General features: G+C 33.4%; 1 protein-coding gene across 1 annotated transcript in view; it reads left to right on the top strand.

Moving 5' to 3' along the window:
- Positions 1-585: 585 nt before the first annotated feature.
- Positions 586-21,817, top strand: part of LOC115875610 (protein NDNF-like) — a 34,341-nt gene continuing 13,109 nt past the window's right edge. The window contains exons 1-2 of the mRNA XM_030891112.1: positions 586-840; positions 10,093-10,283. Coding sequence (XP_030746972.1) covers positions 10,093-10,283 — 191 coding nt within the window. The 5' untranslated portion in view covers positions 586-840. The remainder of the gene's footprint in view (positions 841-10,092; positions 10,284-21,817) is intronic.

The following is a 21,817-nucleotide window of genomic DNA, read 5'->3' as shown; positions in this document are numbered from 1 at the left end:
TTACCTAGAATCCGAAAATCAATTAAAATATAGGGTGTTCCGTTAAAAAAAAACATAACTTTGATGTGTAACTTTTTTTTGGAGACACCCTGTATAATTCTATATATTTTTATAAAATGCTTTCATTTAACTTAGATATGTTGCTAAAATTATATTTCGATATAAACTACCGTTCTCCTTGGAGCTTCAGCGGCCTATGAGAGGCGCCACCCTGTATTTCTTACATAAGTGATTTCAAGTAAATGAAACTTGAGTCAAATTATGTATTTATTTTATTATTTTTTTTTTTACTTTCTGCTACCTACTTTTAGATATGCCAGCTTTTATACAAGCAGTTATTAGGAGTATTTCTTAATTCATATTTATAAATAATATTGTTCTGTTTTTCATTGTTATTTTTTATACATCTATTATGCAATTTTAGTGATAATTATAGGTTTGAAAACACAGTAAAAAATACTATCAAAGTCTATTTTGATACTACAGGAGAATGAGTCGTCTTGTCAGAAATCCACAGTGGTGGGGTGAGATGGCAGGACTACCACGACAACGGATCAGTAAGGATCGGGAACGAAAGAAATTTCACACCACTACGTCCACTACGAAAAAAGATCTTTGAAGAGCTATTCGAGTCCGCGTGTATGACACACGGCGACCGACGACTTGCGGGCAACTTGCGAGTTGCGACGAGATTGCGACAGAAGACGCGAGCGACTCTTATAATAGAGGGATTTCTGGAAAGGGTGGTTAATAGTGACCGTGAAAATACTGGATTTATTGCCTGTTTGTGGTGTTTTGCTATAAAATCTTCTTCGGAAAAGGAAAAATCAGAGAAAAAAGGTATTTATATATTATTTTTTATTATGTCGCGTATTTTTGTATTAAACGCTAAGCATTATGCAAAATAATTAAGCCTATTATTGCTCTAAATATTGATATCTTATTCTATGGTTTAATTAAAATACTCTAATTTTAATTATTAAGTCGTGTTTTCTTATAATATATCAATATTTTTTAAATAATATTTTTCATTAAGTAAATTTCGCATGGAAGGCTCTGCGAGGGGTAGTAGTATACAGTGAGAATAAAAATACTGGATTTATTTCTGTAGTGTTTTAAAATAAAAATTTCGGTCGAAAAATAATAAAAATCAGTCAAAAGACGATAATGCAATTTTATCGTCGTATATAAAACAATATTTTTTCCATAGCGAGTTACGTTTTAAAAAATATTCAGAAATTATTTCAAGGAATTTATTACGAGTAGAAAAAATATTGTGCTGGATTGACGTTGGTTTCTATGTAATTTCACAAATAAATAAAGCTGTCTCTTTAGTTATCAGTTTTGAGTCAATATTTTTTAATTCTCTTTCGTGTCGATTGCTGATTGAATTGGAGGCAGAAATGGCTCAAAACGAAATAAGTAAATTACCAACAGATATTCAGGCTGAGGCGACAAACGCCATATATCCAAACTACTTCCATCTAAATCCCGAATAACTTATGAAAAGGAATACACGAATTTGCAAAAATGGAAGCAATTAAAAAACGTGCGAAAAGAAATAAAGTGTTTAACCTATCCTCACTGTTAAAGTATCATTTAATCTACCTTTGCGGTTAAAGTACTATTTTATCTACTATTTTTGATAGATATAAGGCAATTTTAACAGTTGCTATGGAAAAAAGGTATTTATGTATTTAAGCTTTTTTTTGTTATTTTGTATATTTTCATTAAAAACTAACTATTATAGGCAGAAAAATCTATAATAAGCTTAGAGCTCTAAATATTGATATTATTTCTACAATATTATTAAAATATATTTTCAGTTTATCAAAAATGTTCCACTTGCGATTTAATTTTGTTTTCAGTTATTTTTAAGTTTTTTCTTTAGTATGTTTTTTAAATGTATATTTCTAAATCTTGAACATTAGTGGCGTTGTTTGGAAAAGTCAGAAAATAAATAATTTTTATTCATATAATTTTTTGTTATCTAGTTTGTAATACGAAATTAACATATTTATTATGTTGTTTTTATTAAATTATTATTACTCATTAATCATAAAATTATGAAAATTTAATAAATCTCTTAGGAATAAATGCTTTTTTTTATCTTATTAGTATTTTTTTAAATGTTTATTTAATTTATAACTTTATTTTTTTTATCTGTCTGTATATTTTTAATTTATTTCTAATTTTATTTATTTATTTGTGCGTAGATCAGAAAAAAAAAACAAAAAAAGAATAGTTAAGTAAAATTTACATATATTTATTTTGTTAAATTTATTAATTTAAAAAGGGAATAAATGATGCTTATATTATATTTTGTTACATAGTTATTATCAAATTAATTACTTTAAGGGAGACTGCTATTAAAAATGTTACCATCCCAAAAATCACCTATTTTATATTTAACTTGCCACTAAAATGAACTAACTTGCATTGAGAATCACAATCCTTGTTAGCAATATTGTTCGACATTGCTGTTTATCATTACAATCTATCTTTTAAATGACTAATAAAACAAAATACAAGAAAATATCTCTATCTTTTTAAATCCCTTATAGAACAAAATACAAGAAAATATTTCTATATAAATAACAATTAAATAACGCCCATAATATCAGTAATACAATAGACAATAAAAAAGGAAATTAACACTTTTATGTTTACCTCTTATTTACTTCGATAACTGTTAATTTAAATGACTAAAAGACAGTTGCAATTATTTACTACTAAATTGCAGTTATTACTAAATAAATATACTGTTGTAATTTTTATGACAGAAGAAAATTGTATTGAAAACCTATACTGGTACTAATACTTTCGTATAATAATATTAAGGATAATATTTATATACCTATAAATTAATAGAAATGCGTTTTTTTTAATTAGTAATATTTTAAACTTGGTAACCCTAGAATTTCAGTTAATTTCCTGATAGTTTATACCTATTTTTCCATTTTCTTGTCTATGTTTTTTAAAACCTGTTTTTTACCAACTCTTTTAAACTAAAACATAAGGGCAGCACTAGGTACTTTGACAATTAAATCTTCTTCTTCTCTTCTTCTTCTTCTTTCTCAGCCTGGTTGGATCATCAGCCTTTCTCACTGTTGGATATAGGCTTCTTCTACGGTTTTCCATGCTTCGCAATCTCCAAATCATCGCCAATCTCATCCATTGTCTTCCTGGCACTGTTCTGATGAACTGTGGAAAATAATCATTAGATTTTCAGTTAATTATATCAATCACATTTCAATTGAAAAATGATAATGACCAGTCACCATCTTGATTAATAAATATTTAAATCTCCCGCGTTTTCTAAAAGATTATTTGTATTAGAATTTGCTGTCACAGTTTTATTGTTGTAGCCAAGTCCAAGTCCATAGCTTATAATTTCACTAAGCAGATTGTAATTTCCGGATACTCTTTCTCTTCCTTATGACGGAGAGTAAGCCGTGTAATTTTTGGATACCAATTTTTAACTTACTTAAGACTCTTGTAGTAAAATCTATATCATTTAAATGGCATCTTAATAACTTTTATTTATTTCCATTCAGTTTTAATATACACCATAATGCTATTAATTCCACAAAAATATAAAGGGTGTGTCTTAAATAAGTGCAAATATTTACAGGGGTGGTACATTTTGACCCCAGAAACCTGTCTAAATATGAAGTTTTTTTCGTGAAAAAAATTTTGAAAATTTCGAATTTTTTGAAAAAAATTTTGGAATTTTTTCAAATTTTTTAGTTGAAAAATGTAATATCTTCATTATGTCAACATAGGTAGTAGACTAAATTTACAAGAAAGAAAACCCAGAGAAAGATCCAACGGTTCTCAAAATTTAAGCGAAAAGTATTTTTTTTAATTTTCAAACTAAAATATCTCTGTTATTTTGGACTTATTCAAAAAACGGTAAAGGGAAAATATTTGCAATACCAACCCTGAAAATATTTGTACTTATTTAAGACTCACCCTGTATAATTATGTTTCCCACTGAACATATATTACATTAACTCCTTCAAATGCTATAGTTTTTAGTTTTATTGTCTTCAGACATATCTAACTTCTTTCCCATTGAAATCTCATGGCACAGTTTAATTTTTCCCACTCAAATCTTCTGAGACGCTACAAAAGCAGTTACAAGAATGGCCACAAAACAGTAACTGACCAACAAATCCCTAGAATGGTGGAAAAATTCACAAGGGCAGAGACAGACGAAAAACTTCGTAGTAGATACTTTCTTTATCTATTACATATTCAATATAATGCATATACAATATGATAAGCAACGATAAGCAAAGACAAGGAGACTGTCAAAGCTGTGGGTCTACTAACATGGCAATAGGCATCTAAAGCTGATAAGTTTATGGACAAAGCCTGTATGTGCTGATTTGGTCAGTCTGAAGAAGAAAATAGAAAACTCTTTAATAAACAGTTAAAACTCTTTAATAAAGAGCTATGTGGAGGGTTCAGTCTCCAAGTTATTAGACTGAAAAGGATAGAACTAGAGAGCTAGCTAACAAAACTAGAACCAGCTAACAAATCTAATCTAAATTCATTCAAAAAGCTCTACAAATTTCAATGAAGTAGTAAAATAGTAATAATAATAAAAAATAAAAATAATAAAAATAAATTGTAATATGATATTTATAATCTAATGTTTTTAAAGAAAAGAAAAAAATAACTGATTGTTATAAAGTAAAGTGATTTTTAAGCATATGCACTAAATTACAAAACGTATTTATTTTTCTGCAATCTTTACATCATATTTCCTGTTTGCAAATGCAATATTTACAAACATCAGTAGTACATATTTTGTTCGAAAATATATCTCCCAAAGCAGCTAGCGAATATTATGTTTTTTTTACTTCATTGTCTTGGTTGCACTCACGAAGCTCGAGCTTAATGCGAATTTCTGGTCAGATACGTAAAATATTCTTTATTATAACCTCACGCCAAACTATAGCTCGGTCGTGCCGAAGTCATAAGTAAATGTCAAAGAATTATTTTTAGTTATAATAACGGGCAACGTAAGAATATCTATGAAATGTATCAGAGAGAATTCGCAAGCCTACACGGTACTATAATGTGCTTCGTATCTCAATTACTTGAGTCTTAAGGTGCGTCCACATTGGTCGTGATCCTGCTCGCGCCCTTGCTTCTGATTGTGCTTGCGTTGCTTGCGCTTCCTGTTGGTCGTGTTTTTCAGGATCTTTCGACTCGGAAGCGACGGCGCGGCGTCCACATTGTAATGTAGTGCTTGCGTTCGTGCTGTTCGGACATTGATGATACCGAAGTATTTTTAATAGCGGTGCGATCAGTATTGCAAAACGAAGGAGAAAAAGAGAAAAAAAGGCGGTGTTGGATGTCTAATAATTTGAAAAGTAGATCCCAGCACAGTCAAAGTACACATCTACGCGATTTACAAACAGACAGAATATTTTTTTAACATTTTTTATCGCATGTCCGCTACTGATTTTGAAAGAATTATTAATTTAGTTGGCCCCCGTATATGAAGAATAAATACAACTTTTAGGAAGTGTATTACGGTTAAAGAAAGAGTTAAATAAAGATTGGCCATAACATTAAGACTCCTTAGAACTAGAGACTCACATGCCTGTTTGGGTTATTTATTCAAAATTTCCAAGCAAAGCATTTCAAAAATAATACCGGGCGTATGCCAAAATATAAATAAAGTTCTCAAAGATCAGATTAAGATAAGTAGTCAATATAAACATAGTGTTCTATTTTCGCTCTAGTGTCTCGAGCGCCGCGAACATATCGTTCCGACTGTTTGCCATGTTTTTCGTGCTTCACGTGTTTGTTCGGTCTGCTCGCGAGCTATGTGAACGCAGCTTTACTTATTAAGTTAACGTCTCTTTTTTGACGACGCGACAGCGCTAATCTGGAAGAGATCTGGTTATTTACACTTACCACAAACCTCAGTCATAATGGAACGTCTATGGAATCTATGATCATCTAAATCGATTTTTTTAACCATATATCTCATCAGGTTTTAGTGTCAGTTAATAACTAACCAAGGTTGCTTTTTTTAAAAAACATTTTTTCAATAAAATCTATATATTTTTGGGTACAAATCCCTCATTTCTCTAGACGTTAAATTTATTCTCGCAGTTAAAGAACTATTTGCTCAATTCTAAACCAAACACTTAACCAAAAGGTTCTGTATTTCTCGGTGCTATATGTCTCCATATTTTTTCAGAAGATATCTAAATGCATTACTTACTTACTGCCATTAAACTACTATTCGTTGACGAGTACTGGTATTTGACACGCATCAAAAGATAGTTACCCAAGGCGCTTTCTTTCATGAGCTTTTCTGTGCCTGTAAAGCTCGATACGTGATGTTATCCCTCTTCCGCACTCCGGACATTCAAACATCTGATTACTTTGTTGCCTCTTTACTATTTGGTTGTCGTTGTTAACTGAGTTTATAATTCTTCTCCATTGCATTCTTTTGTGCGTTGCTTCCTCCTACTGAACCTGCATGTTTGTCCCCTTTAAGTTTCATGGAAAATATCCTTGTACCTTTTGAGTTGTCCACCCGGTTTTCTCTTACCCTCTACAAGATCACCGTAAAGAAGATATTTCGGTAGGCGGTTTTCTTACATCCTGCATATGTGACCAGCGCATCTTAAGCGGGATTTAGTAGTGGTACCATTGGGTTCCTAACAGTTCTCTAATGTGTCTCTGTTGCAACTTGTTTAACGAGTTCATGTGCCGACGGTACGGCACCCAGGTTTCGCTTCCATATAACATGGTGGGGATTACTATTGCTCGGTACACTGCAAGTTTCGTTTTTGTGATCAAGTCATGATTGTAGAAAACCCTGTCTATTCATTTCCAGAATACTCTTGAGGTGCTGCTAACCCTGTGCTGAATTTCAAAGTCGATATTGGCATTTTCCTAAATCAAACTGCTGATGTAATTAAATTCCGCTACATATTCCAATAGTTCTTCTCCGATTTTTATAGCATTGTTATGATATGCTTTTAGTTTTATCGATGTTTAGCTTAAGGTCCAAAGCCTCGTGCCCGTGTATATGTGTTCAGCATTTCTTATAATAATTGTTGTAACGTTTTTGCAACTAGAGCGCAATCATCAGCGTATTGAAGTTCTGTGATGAATTTTATACGTGTTTTTGCCCTGAGTCTTTCTATGTTGAACAGACCGCCGTCGTATCTGTATTTAATGCCCATCGTCTTTCCTGCAGTTTGTTGTCTACTAAATGCATAGTATACAGTAAGAAGGCATATGAGGTTAATTAAAAAGTTAAAAAAAACTATATGAAGTCTCTACTATACTGTAGAACTTTCGGCAGACGTCTGTGATTTTAGTGTAACGATTTGAAATGACTAAATTTCACTCTTATGTTTTATTTCAATACTTAGTTTGCTGTCCGATGAATAAGAATAAGTTCAGGTTACCTCTAATTGTTGATATAATAACGCTTTAAAACTGTAAGGTAAGGTTTTTTGGAGGGACTAGAGGAAGCAGCGGAAGCCAGCATCAGCGACATCGGGAACTTGGCAAAGAGCTAGAAGTGCTTTAATGCAAAGAAAGAATGAGAGGAAGCTTTAGTACAATAATACAGGGGTATCGCAATGGGTCCAAAGCCTCCGAGTGAGGGATCAAACATGATCCCATACCCCAGCAACCTAGCCTAACCTACGTCTAATTGTAATAAAGAATATTCAGGTGAAAAAAAAATAGAATAATGCAGTGAATTTAATAAATGTGAAACGACAATGGTGTTTTGTAATAATCTTTATACCGGGTGGTGCATCAGCGTCAGAAGCCATGCTAATTTTGAACTGTCCAAATACTGGCTGCCCTATTTAGTCGTAAATAGGTTTTTTAAAGGTCTGCCTATGCCCAATACACATGCCAAATTTGAAAAATTTTGGACCAGCCGAGTTTAATTAATTATTTTCAAAATATCAATAGTATCCATCATTTAGCAAGTAACAATATCATTACAGACAGAGATAAGTTCATCAGAAATAAGAGAACCAATTAATGAATACATACCCACAAGCTATGTAAAAAAAAAACAAGTTATTAAAGATGCCGAACTAAAACTAACTTTATCGAAGCAATAAGTAGTAAAACTACAATTTAAGACAGCAAATAAGCCAATACAATAATTTAAAGTGCGATAATATTTACCCTGAAACGACGGATGAACATATTTTATGTTTAACTGTAACAGCATTTTCCTTTTAACATTGAAAAATATTAGACGTGGATGGGAATGTTTGCATTTATGATTTGGAGATAATTTGTGTTTGCTTGGGCTAGCCTATACTATATTTTGTTCTCGATTACGGGAATGCACTCGGGTAAACTTTTAGAATTTCCATAATATGATGCTTTTATTAACGTGTTATTTACGATCTATCTTATATTACAAGCAAACATTAAAATGTGAACCAAACACCTAAAAATAATATTGGTTCTTTATACTTTTCTTTCAACTTTACCTACTAAATACAGGTAGTACAAAAAAAAAATCGCAACAAATGGGAAATATTTTATAATTTAGCTTTCTTCAATTTCACAGCATCTTCAATTTCATTATTAATCATATCATGATGTTGTGCGACATACTACAAATATCTAATGGTGTACTGATCTTGATTGACCAAATATCCAAAAAAGTGAAAGACAAAAATTGTTCAGAATTTGATTTGATATCTATTTATCAAGTTTCATAAATATACAGAGACTTCAAAAAAACACACATTTTCAATTAATTTACGAAAATAAAAACAATTAAATGATTTTTTTTATTCAATTTCAATTTTTTGATTCAATTTTTATCCAATAAGTTATATTTTAATGCAGTAATTTTACTTTACTGTGCCGCTATAAATTCAAAAATATATATGAATTTTTAGTTATTAAAACACTGTAAGAAAATACATAATATGGTAATACCGGGTGAGTCTCAAAAGTTAACCTCTACAATTTTTTTATTTTTTCAGATAAAAAACGATATTTGGTATGTTAATGTATGACATAAATTAGGATTGATTGACGTATTCAAATATTTTTGGTCACTTCCTGTTTCACCGGAAATGACTACAACTTTCGATTTTTAAATGATACCCCCGGTATTTTTATTTACTTTATTCAATAGAAAATGACACTCTGAATAGAATGACATATCACATGTCAACTTTTGATATTTTCGCACATGGTTTATTTGAAATTGTAACACGCGTTTCATAACGACAATTTGACTCGAAATACCAAGTGTGTGATATCAAATTATTCGTAAAAAATGCTTTTTCCAAATATGCTAATGAGCCACCCTTGTTCCATTTGAAAAAATTGAGATATGATTAAAAATACGATTTGGGCATCTTTTAACCGATCAGGACAAGACACGAAAAACATTAGACGATCAAAAATATTTTTCTAAAGCTCCTTGATTAAAAATTAGTATTTTTTACACAGCCATGGCACTCTAGATTGATATTTAAAATACGATTATTTTTTAAATTATGTTATTCTATTCAGAGTGCCACTTTCTATCCAATAAAGTAGAAATATACGGTGGGTGTCATTTAAAAATCAAAAGTTATAGTCATTTCCGGCGAAACAGGAAGTGACCAAAAACAATTGAATACGTCAATCAATCCTAATTTAGGTCGTATACTAACATACCAAATCTCGTTTTTTTATCTAAAAAGAATAAAAAAGTTATAGGGGTGAGGCACTTTCGAGACGCACCCGGTATATCGGCACTTATAGCATTAAATTATGTCGCACTGATAGTGAGTTTTACCCTAAAAAAGTTCAATCGAATCGCTAAACGCACTTCAAAGAAAATGATAAAAAAAAACTACGAAACAGCAGAAACAAAAACAGAATCGAACCTATGATGATATAAAAAATACATTTTATTTTTACGTGAGGAACCTCTATAAATTAAAGTAAAATGAAACACTAATTTAGTACAATACACCAAAACACTTACTTTTAACACCGAACGCTAACGTTTCGCTTAGCGTCATAAGCAGAAGATTAAAAACTGACATTAATTGAAGTTTTATATTTCAGATGATGTTCAAATACGGTTTAGCTTTAATGTTTATCTTATTTCTGCTGGAAGAGTTGAGCTGCAAGAGAACAAGGAAATCAAAAGCCTCGAAGTTACAAAAGATTCCACATCAATATGAAATCTTTCAATCTAAGTGGCTTCCAAGTGACATGCAGGTGACAACGTTCCTGCATAAGGACGAACCTAAGATGTAAGTTGAACTAACCCAATTTTAGCTACTCTAATTATGTTTAACATCTGACTTATTTAAATAGTATCATAAAAATCGTAAAATGGAAAAGATTCCTCTGAATACACTCGGAATAAAAATAGATAACCTTATAAATATACACACACCAGAAAAGTCTAGGGATATTACAATTTTATCCAGCCATCGTGAGTAATTTTATTATTTGCATTTCTGATATAATAAAATTAAAATAAACAAATAGTTTACCGGACGCGTATAATAGTTTGGACCGCGTCCCATACGTGCTCGATGGGGTTGAGGTCAGGAGATTGTGCTGGCCAGGGTAAGATGTTTAATTGATGAGCATTGATAAACTCACTTACCACTCTGGCTGTATGAGGCCGTGCATTATCATGCATGAGAATGAAGTTTCTCCCAAAATCATTGGCATATGATAACAGGACAGACTCAAGAATTAAATCACGATATGTGATTCCTGTTAGAAACCTTTCAAGAAAAACGAGATCGGTTTTTCGGCCTAACTGGACTCCTCCCCAGACGGTAACTGTTCCACCTTGATAAGGGTGCACTTCCTGAACATAATCCAACCGAATAAGATTTCCCGGTTCTCTCCATACCCTAAGCCTTCTCGAATCCGGATGAATTCCAAAGCGTGACTCATCCGTGAATAGAACATTGGCCCATTGTTCATTCGACCACTGAACATGATCTTGAGCCCACAAATATCGTACCTCTCGATTTCCTCTCGTTAAGGGTTGAACTCTCCAGGGGCGTCTTAAGTTGACCTCTCTTAATCTACTGCGAACAGTGTCAGGACTAACGGTTACATTATGTGTTTCCTGGAGAATTAAACTAAGCTCTGGTGCTGTAAGAGTCGGTCGGCGTCGAGCATTTAATTGTAAAAAATGATCTTGCTGAGGGGTAGTAATGCGATGTCGCCCTGTGTGCCTTTCAGCAACATCACCACTTTCACGGTAGCGTGCACTTAATCGCGATATTACACTTTGCCTTGTATTTAATGCTCTAGCTACGTCGATTTGGCGCATTCCAGCTTCGAGCATACCCATGGCCCTTAGTATTTCGTCTCTGTTAAGATGTCTACGCTCCATAATGTCGTTTAATACTAAACAGAGTTATTTGAATCAATTCTGACCAGTTATCATAAAAACATAGCCAGTACAGGTTAAATTCGAACAATTGATGCTAGGTGCTTTTTATACATTTGACAAAAAAATGCACAAACACTTCTGCAAATATCCCAAATTTAGAAATAACTAGTGTGACTACTTCGTTTCAATCGAAGTAGAAAGAATCGGCCTACAAATATGTGGTTGTTTATTCAAAACATTTATTTTTAACTTTAATAAAATGATATCCCTAGATTTTTCCGGTGTGTTTATTTAGGTACCTAACTAATACAATTTATTTGTAAAAGAGATAGATATAAAATTTGCTTATTTTAAACATATTAACAATATTCAGTCACTGAGTTCGTTGTAAAACATTTTCATATTGAACGTATTCAAATCTCAGAGATATCCTGTTACAGTAGTGCAGGAAAATTTTGCTGACGGTGCGCGCTGGAAGTGCATTTTAAATCACAATGTGAGAAAGTTTATACTAAAATACAGCGGTCTGTTTAAAAAATGTGTGTGAATGGTATTTTTAATTATATTTATTCAGAAACTTATCATTTACTATTTTAAAATTAATTATACAACCCAATTTATATATGCACAATTATTATTAACAGATTTAAAGTATTCTAAAATAAAATAGAACATATTCATACGCTCAGATGCAAAAAAAACGAGAGAGACGGAATTTTTTTTCGTGATATTTAAAATGGTATATATTTTTATTTTTAGTCCTATTTTCAAGACTTTTTTAGCAAATTGTATATAAATTTATTAACTTTTATTAGTAAACTCAGTTTTTTATAAACATAGTAGTTGACTTATCGTACAGGAATAATCGAAAGGTTGTTTTTTACCCTAAGTATAAAACAACCCTAGCGACACTGGGAACAGTATCTATGAAAGTTCAAAAGGAACCAAATCCAAAAGAAACTACAAGAGAGACGGCTGACACTTGCTTGAGATCGTCCTCCAACAGTGCCATAGAAGCTACCACCTTCTCTAGCAAGGGTCGGGAGCTTACCTCTAGACCCAATAAGTGACAGAAGCTACCGTTTCGTCTATCAAGCGGGCTAGACAATCCTCTGAGAGTAGGTCTTAGCGGAGCAGAAGCATGGAGATACCTCCGACTACTCCACGAAGGACATGCTCCAGTGAAGGCAAAAGCGAAAACACTCCTCCGAAAAGGGAAGAGTAAAGAAACCAAGAAACAGCCTGATTCATCTCCATCAAAGAGCAAGAGAGGCTCTCTCGTCTTCTCCGACAGGGAGAGAAAAAAGCCAGGATGGAAAGCCGCCCAACACCGGGAGGCAAGTTGGGACGTATCACCAGCTTTGCCGGTATTGCTGGACAACTGAAAATGACGGTGCTGCCAAAGGATTTCCCAGAGATTGCTTTGACCACCGACCACAAAGCGTCTCTGGAAGAAGCTACACTGGACGAAGTAATGACGATCGGATCGCAACACAACGATCTACAAAATGTGGGTCAGCTGCGTTTTGCGTGGATATACTTTAGGGTGGGCATGATCCTCATAGATTATATCTCAGGGATTGGCGAACTGGTTGGTGGAAATCGCACCGAAGCTTAAAAATTGGCAAGTGCCGGAACTGGTAGCAGTGAAGGGATAAAACATCCCTAAAGGGGCGGTCATAAAAAACGATACTATTAACCCTTTTTTGTATTTTGACTAAGATTTTGTATTTTGACCGTCCCAGGTGGGACTCTCCACTGCGGCCACGAGCGCCTATTGTAGCTCAGTTTCTACAAGCTATTTAATAGAAAAAGTGCATTAAAGTTCACCCTCAAGACCAAGCCTTTTAACATAGGCCGTTATGTCGCAGGGTGATATGTCTTCTAGGTCTGATAGGTCTAGCGTGGGTTTGCCAAACACCTCAAACCTGGTCCTGCCCCCAGCAGGGCAGGTACACATAACGTGCCTTCATTGTTTCGTCATCTTCCATACAGAGTCGGCATTCGGCGTCTTCCACGTTTGTGTGTGTGTCTGTTCTACGTTTGGATGGCCCTGCTAGGATTGTCTTGGCATGTTCCATTCCGGGACTGTCATACCAGTCCCGAAACGTCGCACCCCTAACCCATTCACAGAGCCTGTCTCTTGCGAGATTTTTTGGTACGCTAAGTATCGGTTCTGGGCCCACGAATGGCGAGCCTTTCTATTAACCCTGCATAAGAAGCCAAATATTAAAAAACTGAGTTTATAAATTAAAGTTGACATTTATAAACAATTCGCTAAAATACTCATGAAAATAGGACTAAAAATAAAAAATATAACACGAAAAAAATTTTCCTTGCGTTTTTCTTGCATCTAAGTGTAGTAACTTAACTTTGTTGTTTTTTTTTATTAAAAAAAACATAATGTTAAAATCAAGAACAAAGTCCAAACCACTGTCACAAAAAAATTCTTTATTAGTGACCGATTTCGGCCTATTCCAGACAATAACAAAGTTTCGGCAATACGACAAAACAACGTTGTTTTGTCGTAGGTATGCAATTAATTTTATGTATAAAGTAAAACGATCAGCTGTTTTTGATTTGGCTCATAATGGCTGGAATGGTCTGATGAGTCTGGAATTGCGAATGATGGCAGAATTGCCGATGATGGCTGCCGAAACCGGTCACTAATAAAGAATTTTTTTGACAGTGACATTGTTCTTGATTTTAACATTAAGTTTTTCACCATGGGCCATCACTTGCGTGTGTTAATTTCAAATGCAAGTAAAGTTACTTTGAGACATCGTCAATAATATTGTCGCTCCTTGCATTCTGCTGTAACGCAAAGGTTTTTTGGCTCCCCTCACACTGCCTTCACATTCCTAAGGGAATGTACCTTAAGAGGTGTCCGTAGAGAAGAAGACAAAAAATCTTTAAAATTTCTTCCTATAAAAAATCTTTGAGGTAGCTTCTGAAAACAGATCATATTTGATCTTAATACAGCCATTAATAACCTATACTATTGGTATTTAACAAAAAAAATTCTTCGGAAATTGATTTTTCTTGGCCTCATTTAAAATTTTACAATCGAAAACGCGACTCAGACATAAAAAACGAGCAATCGTCGCCTTTTACAACTTGTTCAAAAGAATCTTCACCTAAAAATATGCATAATAAGGGGCAGCAACGAAAATAAACTAACGCAGTCTGCCGATCCCGTCTAAACATACGTTTAATTTTAAGTCTTAACCTAGACCTATCCCAATTAAATATGCATTTGGCAACGGATCCGAACTGTTTTAATGGAGAGGAAGGAGCATTAGGACTATTTGACAAGGGTCTCCTGTTAACATGGGCCAGATGGATACTAATCAGTTTCATTAACCTTAAAAATTAAAAAGGTTAAGCAAATAGCAAGGAAAAGGTGGTTTATTAATCGCGTAAATCATATACCGATCTGGTCATCGAAACTGCGTGGTCTGGATTTTAGCGTGTAAGACAGCAGTGGCGGATACAGAGGGGGGCCCATGGGCTTAAGGGAAAATCAAATGTATTAAAATGATTACAGTTGAGGGTTTGAAACCTTGGTGTTACAATAGCAAAGTAAAATACTAAATCACAACAATACACGAAAACTCTTTTACTTTTAGACTGGACGCACGTTTTGCTAACCATATAATAACTAACACTATCTAATATACTCGCCCAGTTGGCTCCGAGTAGGCGTGGCAAAAACTAGCCAAGGGTGTCAAAACCAACCGAGCTTAACAATTAATTAACAAAACTAGAGCAGTAGGAACAGAGAAATGGGAGAAATTGGACCATTGTCTCTGTTCATACTATCTTTACATTTATTAATTTTGACACTGCCATATGCCTGTAATTTGAGACTTGCTTAATTAATTTTAAATTATTAATAACTATACAATGTTCTTTATCAATAATATGTTGAGCAACGCAAGATTTATCCGGTCTACCATATTATATTTTCTGAGCCATATGTTCTTTAAATCTAGTTAATATTGAACTTGTAGTTTGTCCAACATATTTCTGATTGTTTCTGTCTTTACATGAAATTTCATAAATACCCGACCTTTCCAGTGGAGGTGTTTTATCTTTAGGATTACCTAATATTTGTTGTAATTTATTAGCACTATACACACGTTTATAATTGACATTCTTAAAAATTATTTTTAAACCACGGGATAACTCTCTATCAAACGGGATTGAAAGATATTTTGACGTATCTTTCTCTACTTGAAGAATCGAATTTTCAGAAATCGCAAACTTATACCTACGTTTTCTAATAGTTTTATCCACTAATGAAGAAGCATATCCATTACACTCAGCTACAGTTCTAATATTATTTCGGTCAATTTCATATATTTCACAAATTACTTACTTTTAAAACTACTTTTGCTTGCTAGCGAACATCAGTTGACTCTTCTTAATGCCGTTTCTAAAAGTAGGTAGTATTTGTTTCGCAAAATAATATTTTTACGTTCGTCGATATCAGAAGTATTAGACGATACAATCCGATAGCTTTTAAAAATACCTAAAAACACTTTTAAAGGCGGCAATAAAAAATATCAAATGCATATCAGCAGCTCCGCAGAATTTAATCTGAAAACATAGTAGCAGAAAAAGGTTTAACTGTAAAAGAAACAACACAGCCACCCATTAATATTAATTTCTTAACGTCAACAATGTTGCAGTCATCTACTTCAAAGAAATATTACTTATCAGAATGCAACAAAATCAAAACGGTTGTCTGTCTTGACAGATAGGAAAAAGAAGCCATCCGAAGTCTCCATCAGACTATGAATGATACATTGTTCAAGAAATGGCACACAATAAGCCTGTACTGAAATATTAGACTAGATATTTTTAGGAACAGTTTTCTATTTTCAGATTGCACCTTAATATTATTAGTTCTGTTATAGAAGTTAAATGCTATATGTATATTGCTTAATACACTTTTATAATCACTTTCATGATCATTATCAGTATTTCCAGCTTTATGACTTCCGTTAATCACAGTCATCATCATCATCATTTTCAGTTTAACCAACCATTTCCAATTATTGTGTAGCCTCCCTCACATATTTATATACTCTCTTTATAGTTGGGCCCATTCTTGTCTATTATTTGCTATGACGACTATGTCTATTATTTGCTATATCCCTGCTAATTTCCTAATATCATGGTCCATCTCAGGTCTGGTCAGATGAAGATTTTAGATTTTAGACCAAAAAGATTTTAGGTCTCTCAGTGGCGTATCCAAGGGGAGGCAAAGGGGGCAATTACCCCCTCCAGACACGACGCGCGCCGGTCCTATTTATATTTTAAACAATAATTTAAATACCAGCTTCGCAGATATTTTTACAGAAGCAAACAGAAACATGAACGAATTGTTTGGACAGGAAATAAAAAAACAGAATAACTAGTAGAGAAAAAAACAGGCCAAATTTTAAAACTGAAACTGCTCAAGATTATTAGAGATTATCAATCTTTATTCCTTTTTTAGATTACGTAGTATTCCATTTGGAAGAACGATTTGTTAAATACAAAGACATACTACGGTCATTTCGCTCTCTTATATTCCCTCCCTAAATAAAAATCCGATTATGAAGTATCGCATCTAAAATATATGCTATAGATTTTTATAAAAACGACTTAGAAATCTCTTCATTTTCTGTAGTTTCGGCTGAATTTAAGCTCTAGCATAGAATATTTGAAGACTATGCACCAGAAGACTACCCAAGTTCCGCACTCAATGCCCTGTTAATATTTGACTAAGAACTACTTCCTAACATATTTATTTTATTAAAAAAAAATTGCACTTTACCCGTTAGTACGGCAACACCTGAAAGAACATTTTCAACCCTAAAATTGTTAAAGTCCTACCTAAGTAACACCGTAAGTAAAGACAGACTAAATGGCTTATCCCTTTTGTATATGTATCCACAAATATCTGTTAGTACAGAGGAGGTACTTAATGAAATGCAGGCAAAAGCCAAAAAGCCTGGATATTGTTATTTAATTTTATTTGTATCTGTGCTTTTACTTTATTCACTTGGCCTTTTGTTTGTTTCTTCTTATTTTGTTATTTGTTTCTTTAATTTTTAGTTAATTTTTGTCTAAATAGATTTTAAACAGTGTCGGCGATAGGCAGCAGCCCTGTTTAAGACCTTTGTTTATGCTGAATCCCTTTGATACTGTTTGTCCTTTCTTTACTTGGCTAGTGTTGTTCTTATAAAGTTCTTGGACAGCCTTAATTAATGTTATGCTGATATTCGTTTTCTCGAGGGCTTCCCACAATTTAGACTGGGGTACACTTATGCTTTCTTGAGGTCTACATAGAGGAGATGTATTTCTTGATTTCTTGCCATCTTTTTCTCAATTATCTGTGTCAGTGTAAATAAATGGTTCACCGTGGATCTACCAGCTCTAAACCCCGCTTGTTCTTCAGCCTCCATATCCCGGTAGTCTTCCTCAATTCTCTTTTTGACCAATTTTCCATAGACCCTTGAAACAGAGTTCAGCACGGAGATTCCTCGATAATTATCGCAATCGTCTTTACTACCTTTCTTGTGTATTGTTATATATGATGTCTTCCATTCTTTCGATATATTTTCACCATTAAGGCACTTTTGGAAAAAACTAGCGAGCTGCTTATATAATTTATCCGTACCGTACTTTTATTAGTAATTCTGGAGGAATTTCACCTGGACCAGGCGATTTTCTATTTTTCAGGGTTTGGCAAATTTGTTTTACTTCTTTGATATTGATCCTCTGGAGAGGCTGCGGTTCTTATTTCAATGTCGGATTGTGGCTGCAATGTTTGTTGGTATTCGGCCCTTTCTTCGGTCAACAGTTTAGCAAAGTATAGAAAAATTATTAAACCATTTTCCTAAGAAAAATATTTGTTATTTATTTATACCTACTATTTATCATAGTACCTAGCTGTAATTAGGTAGGTCTGTACTTACTTGTTAATGTAAAAAAATATATATTTAGGTATAATACTGAGTTATTGACCCCCCAAGCATGAATCCTGGATACGCCACTGAGGTGTCTTAATTCCTCGTGGGTACCCTGCTTTAATTTTTGTGGGCCATCTGTTGTCCGTCCTTCATGCCAGGTGTCCTGCCCATTGCCACTTGAGGGATTTGATTCTGTGGATGACATCTATTACCTGGATCTTTTATCGTATCCGCTGTATTCTTTTACGGTCTCTTTCGTCTGAAGTTTCCTTATAATGTCCGTTTAGGGTGTCCAGGTTTCTCATGTATAGGTCATGACTGGTAGTACACATTGGTCGAATGTTTTCTTCTTGAGATAAATTGACATTCTAGATTTAAATATAATTGAGTTTCTTTCACAAGCACTTCATGCCAACTGCATTCCTTTGTTGATCTCTGGTAGTAGTGATCCCAAGCTTTGTATTAGTAGTCCCAAATATATATAATCACAGTGATACCTGCTTTATATATTCTTGTTTCATTGTGCATATTCGTCCTTCATTCCAATTTTATTTCGTTTTATGCTGTTTTGTGCCTTCTTGCTTCTGCTTGTTTTCTAATGTTCTAATTCTTTTTGAAATCTTTCTAAATCTCTAGTCAAAGAGCCTACTGAAGCGTCTCGCTGATCTTTTTTTTTTAAATTGCGTCTGTTATTAGTTCTTCTGTCTTATCCATTTTATCTATTCTCTTGTGATCTATTGATCTTAAAATCTATTGATCTTTTGATCTATTGATCTTAAAAACTTTGATACCCTTAGAGAAATGAAGCCTTAAATCTTTTACTGCAATTTCACAAAATTGAAAATATTTCAAAAACGGTAAGGTTTAAGTGTAATAAACCTTAATCAAATTTCCCTTTATTTCAATCGCAGAATCTAAAAATAGAATAATATACAGGATGTTTCATTTAAAAAAATAAAACTTTAATATTTTTCACTTATTTGGGATACTTTGTATTTTGTAAAATTATTTTTAAATTGTAGCTCTAATAGTCCTTCAACGAACCCAAAACTTACAATTTGTAAAAATCTAATCTTTTAGCTACAATGTGTCGTATACAAGTGTCGTATGTGGCGAATAACCCTGTATATCATACAGAGACAATAATCGCTAAACAACAAGCTATCGTCAATCATCATAGCAACAGCCAAATTGAAAAAAAATGTCACATTAATTATTTTTTATACTCTTATTTGTTTAAGTCTATATGATAATAAGTAGGTAAAGTTAGTACATAATTCGTTTGCATGTATTGCTTCGCCAACCATACAAAAACGTCTTTTGCATTACACAAGAAATCAAAAACTTTGAAACAAGGTGGCTATTTATCAGTTGGGTGGTGCACATATATTTAAGAAGAATCTTCTTTAAATCTGACTCTCCCCTAGCTATTTTTAATTATTCCAATTCAGGTTAATGTTTAAAACAGCACGTTATCAAAACTTAATCATAGAATATTAAAAAAGTAACTTTAACCAAAGTAAAATACCATGTTACTGTTGTATTTCTATCTTCTAGGAGTTCGGCTAAGGATTTCGTGCAGTACAAAAACTGAGGAAACGATTTTAGAAGATAAAACATTTCGGTTAGTCGCCGTTAGGGCGTCCGATTGTTAAAAGAATGACAGAAAGAAATAGATAGAAAAAGAGAGGGAGAGGGAAGATCTCGGGGTCAAACATTCGACCCGTTCTAAATCTGGCGTGTCTCGATGTTTTAAAAATGCGAATTATAAATAGGTTAAAAAGGATTCTTTTATTTTGAAATGGCCGCCTAACCAGAGCCGTTTGTGGAGCGATCAAATGCGATAAATGGGTATTTTTCACACCGATAATCAAACAATTTTTGTTCATGGTTCCATCACTCCATATTGATTTAATTTATTTCATATGGCATCATCGACAAAAACATAAAATAATTAAAAATGTCATCCTTAAATATGTAACTATTTTTTGTATAAATCGGTACCTTCAGCTGTTGAGGATATCTGTAGTTTGACTATGTAAGATATCTGAGTATCTAGGATTTTTGAGGTCTATCAGCCAAGTTGTAGATTATTTAACCCTATTGAACAAGTTCCCCAGGTTAACTACTCTGATTATAGTCACTTTTAATGTTGTTAGAGAAATCGTTCTCATTCGTGACGAGGGATGATTGTGGGGAACGTCCCCTTATATGAGCATATTATATGAGCACAAATGAGCATGTACAATCACAAACAAGACCATATTTTACATTTTTTAAAGTGATTCTTTATTTTTTAGTCTAAGTAGCATAAGATTTGTACAAAAATAGTGTTTCCTCTATTAGACGGAGAGCTGGCTACATAAAAAATCTTATCATCGTTACATGGCTAATTTTTCTTGTGAAGTATCCTTTTATGTAGCCATTATGAAATAGTCGGGGCTTAAAGCGGGGGCGGGCAATCGAAAGGGTGAAATTTTGACACTGAAAATATTATAAGGTACACGAGTTATAATTGCGAAAATAGTTCTTATTTATTATTAAGAAACGTGAAAAATTGTTGGCAGACATTTTTCTCGTGGCTAAAATGCCGGCAGACAAAGCGAATGAGGCATGAAACTTTGACAAAAAAATATCATCGCATATATGCGTGCCGATTGGTGGAACGTCATGTTTATTTAAAAAGCCGTATGCAAAAGGGTAGACAAAAATTGATTGTAGCTCAATCAGCGGTAGACATTTATCAAAAGCCCGATATTACTCTACAAGGTGAGTCTTGAATAAGTGCAAATATTTTCAGAGCTGGTAGATTTCGATAAAAGAAACATTTTCTCTTTACCATTTTCCAAACTAGTCCAAAATAACCGAGTTATGCAAGTTTGAAAATTTAAAAAGAAATTGATTTATTTTTAAATAATTTTGCAAGTCACCTGTTTTTTTTTTCTGTATTTGCATCCATGCTTTTAGTATCTTAACCATAGACATACCCCGCTGGCAAGCGAAACCTTTGGGTCGGCGCGGCGTTTACATGTATAGGAGTGAGTCGTTATGGTAATCTAGTAAGTCGGAGTAAACAAAAATACGAAGTATTTATTACATAACTACTTAATCTGATGCTAGATTCCATGCGCTTGGGAAAATTCTCGCCTTCTCTCTTTATTCAGTACATCTTATTTTACTAAGCGTGTTGGCCGTACTCTTCGTACACATGAAAACCGGCATCCAAAACCAGAAATGCCGACCCTAGTATAAAGGTAAGCATGGTAGGTTAAGGAATAATTATACCGTGGGTAAATTTGCGGTGAACAGGCAGTTCTAAAAAGTTTTCTTAAATATACAGAAAAATTTAAAAAAATGCACGATTTTCAACATCTTTTTTGCGAAAAAAAACTCATAGACGTGTTCCTGGGGTCGAAACATATCACCCTAAAAGTATTTGCACTTATTTAAGACGCACCTA

This window comes from Sitophilus oryzae, unplaced genomic scaffold (assembly GCF_002938485.1).
Source record: "Sitophilus oryzae breed Bouriz unplaced genomic scaffold, Soryzae_2.0 scaffold_1390_pilon_pilon, whole genome shotgun sequence".
In the NCBI taxonomy this organism is placed as follows: Eukaryota; Metazoa; Arthropoda; class Insecta; order Coleoptera; family Curculionidae; genus Sitophilus; species Sitophilus oryzae.
Note: the sequence above shows the minus strand (reverse complement) of the source record. Positions and strands in the feature narration are given on the sequence as shown.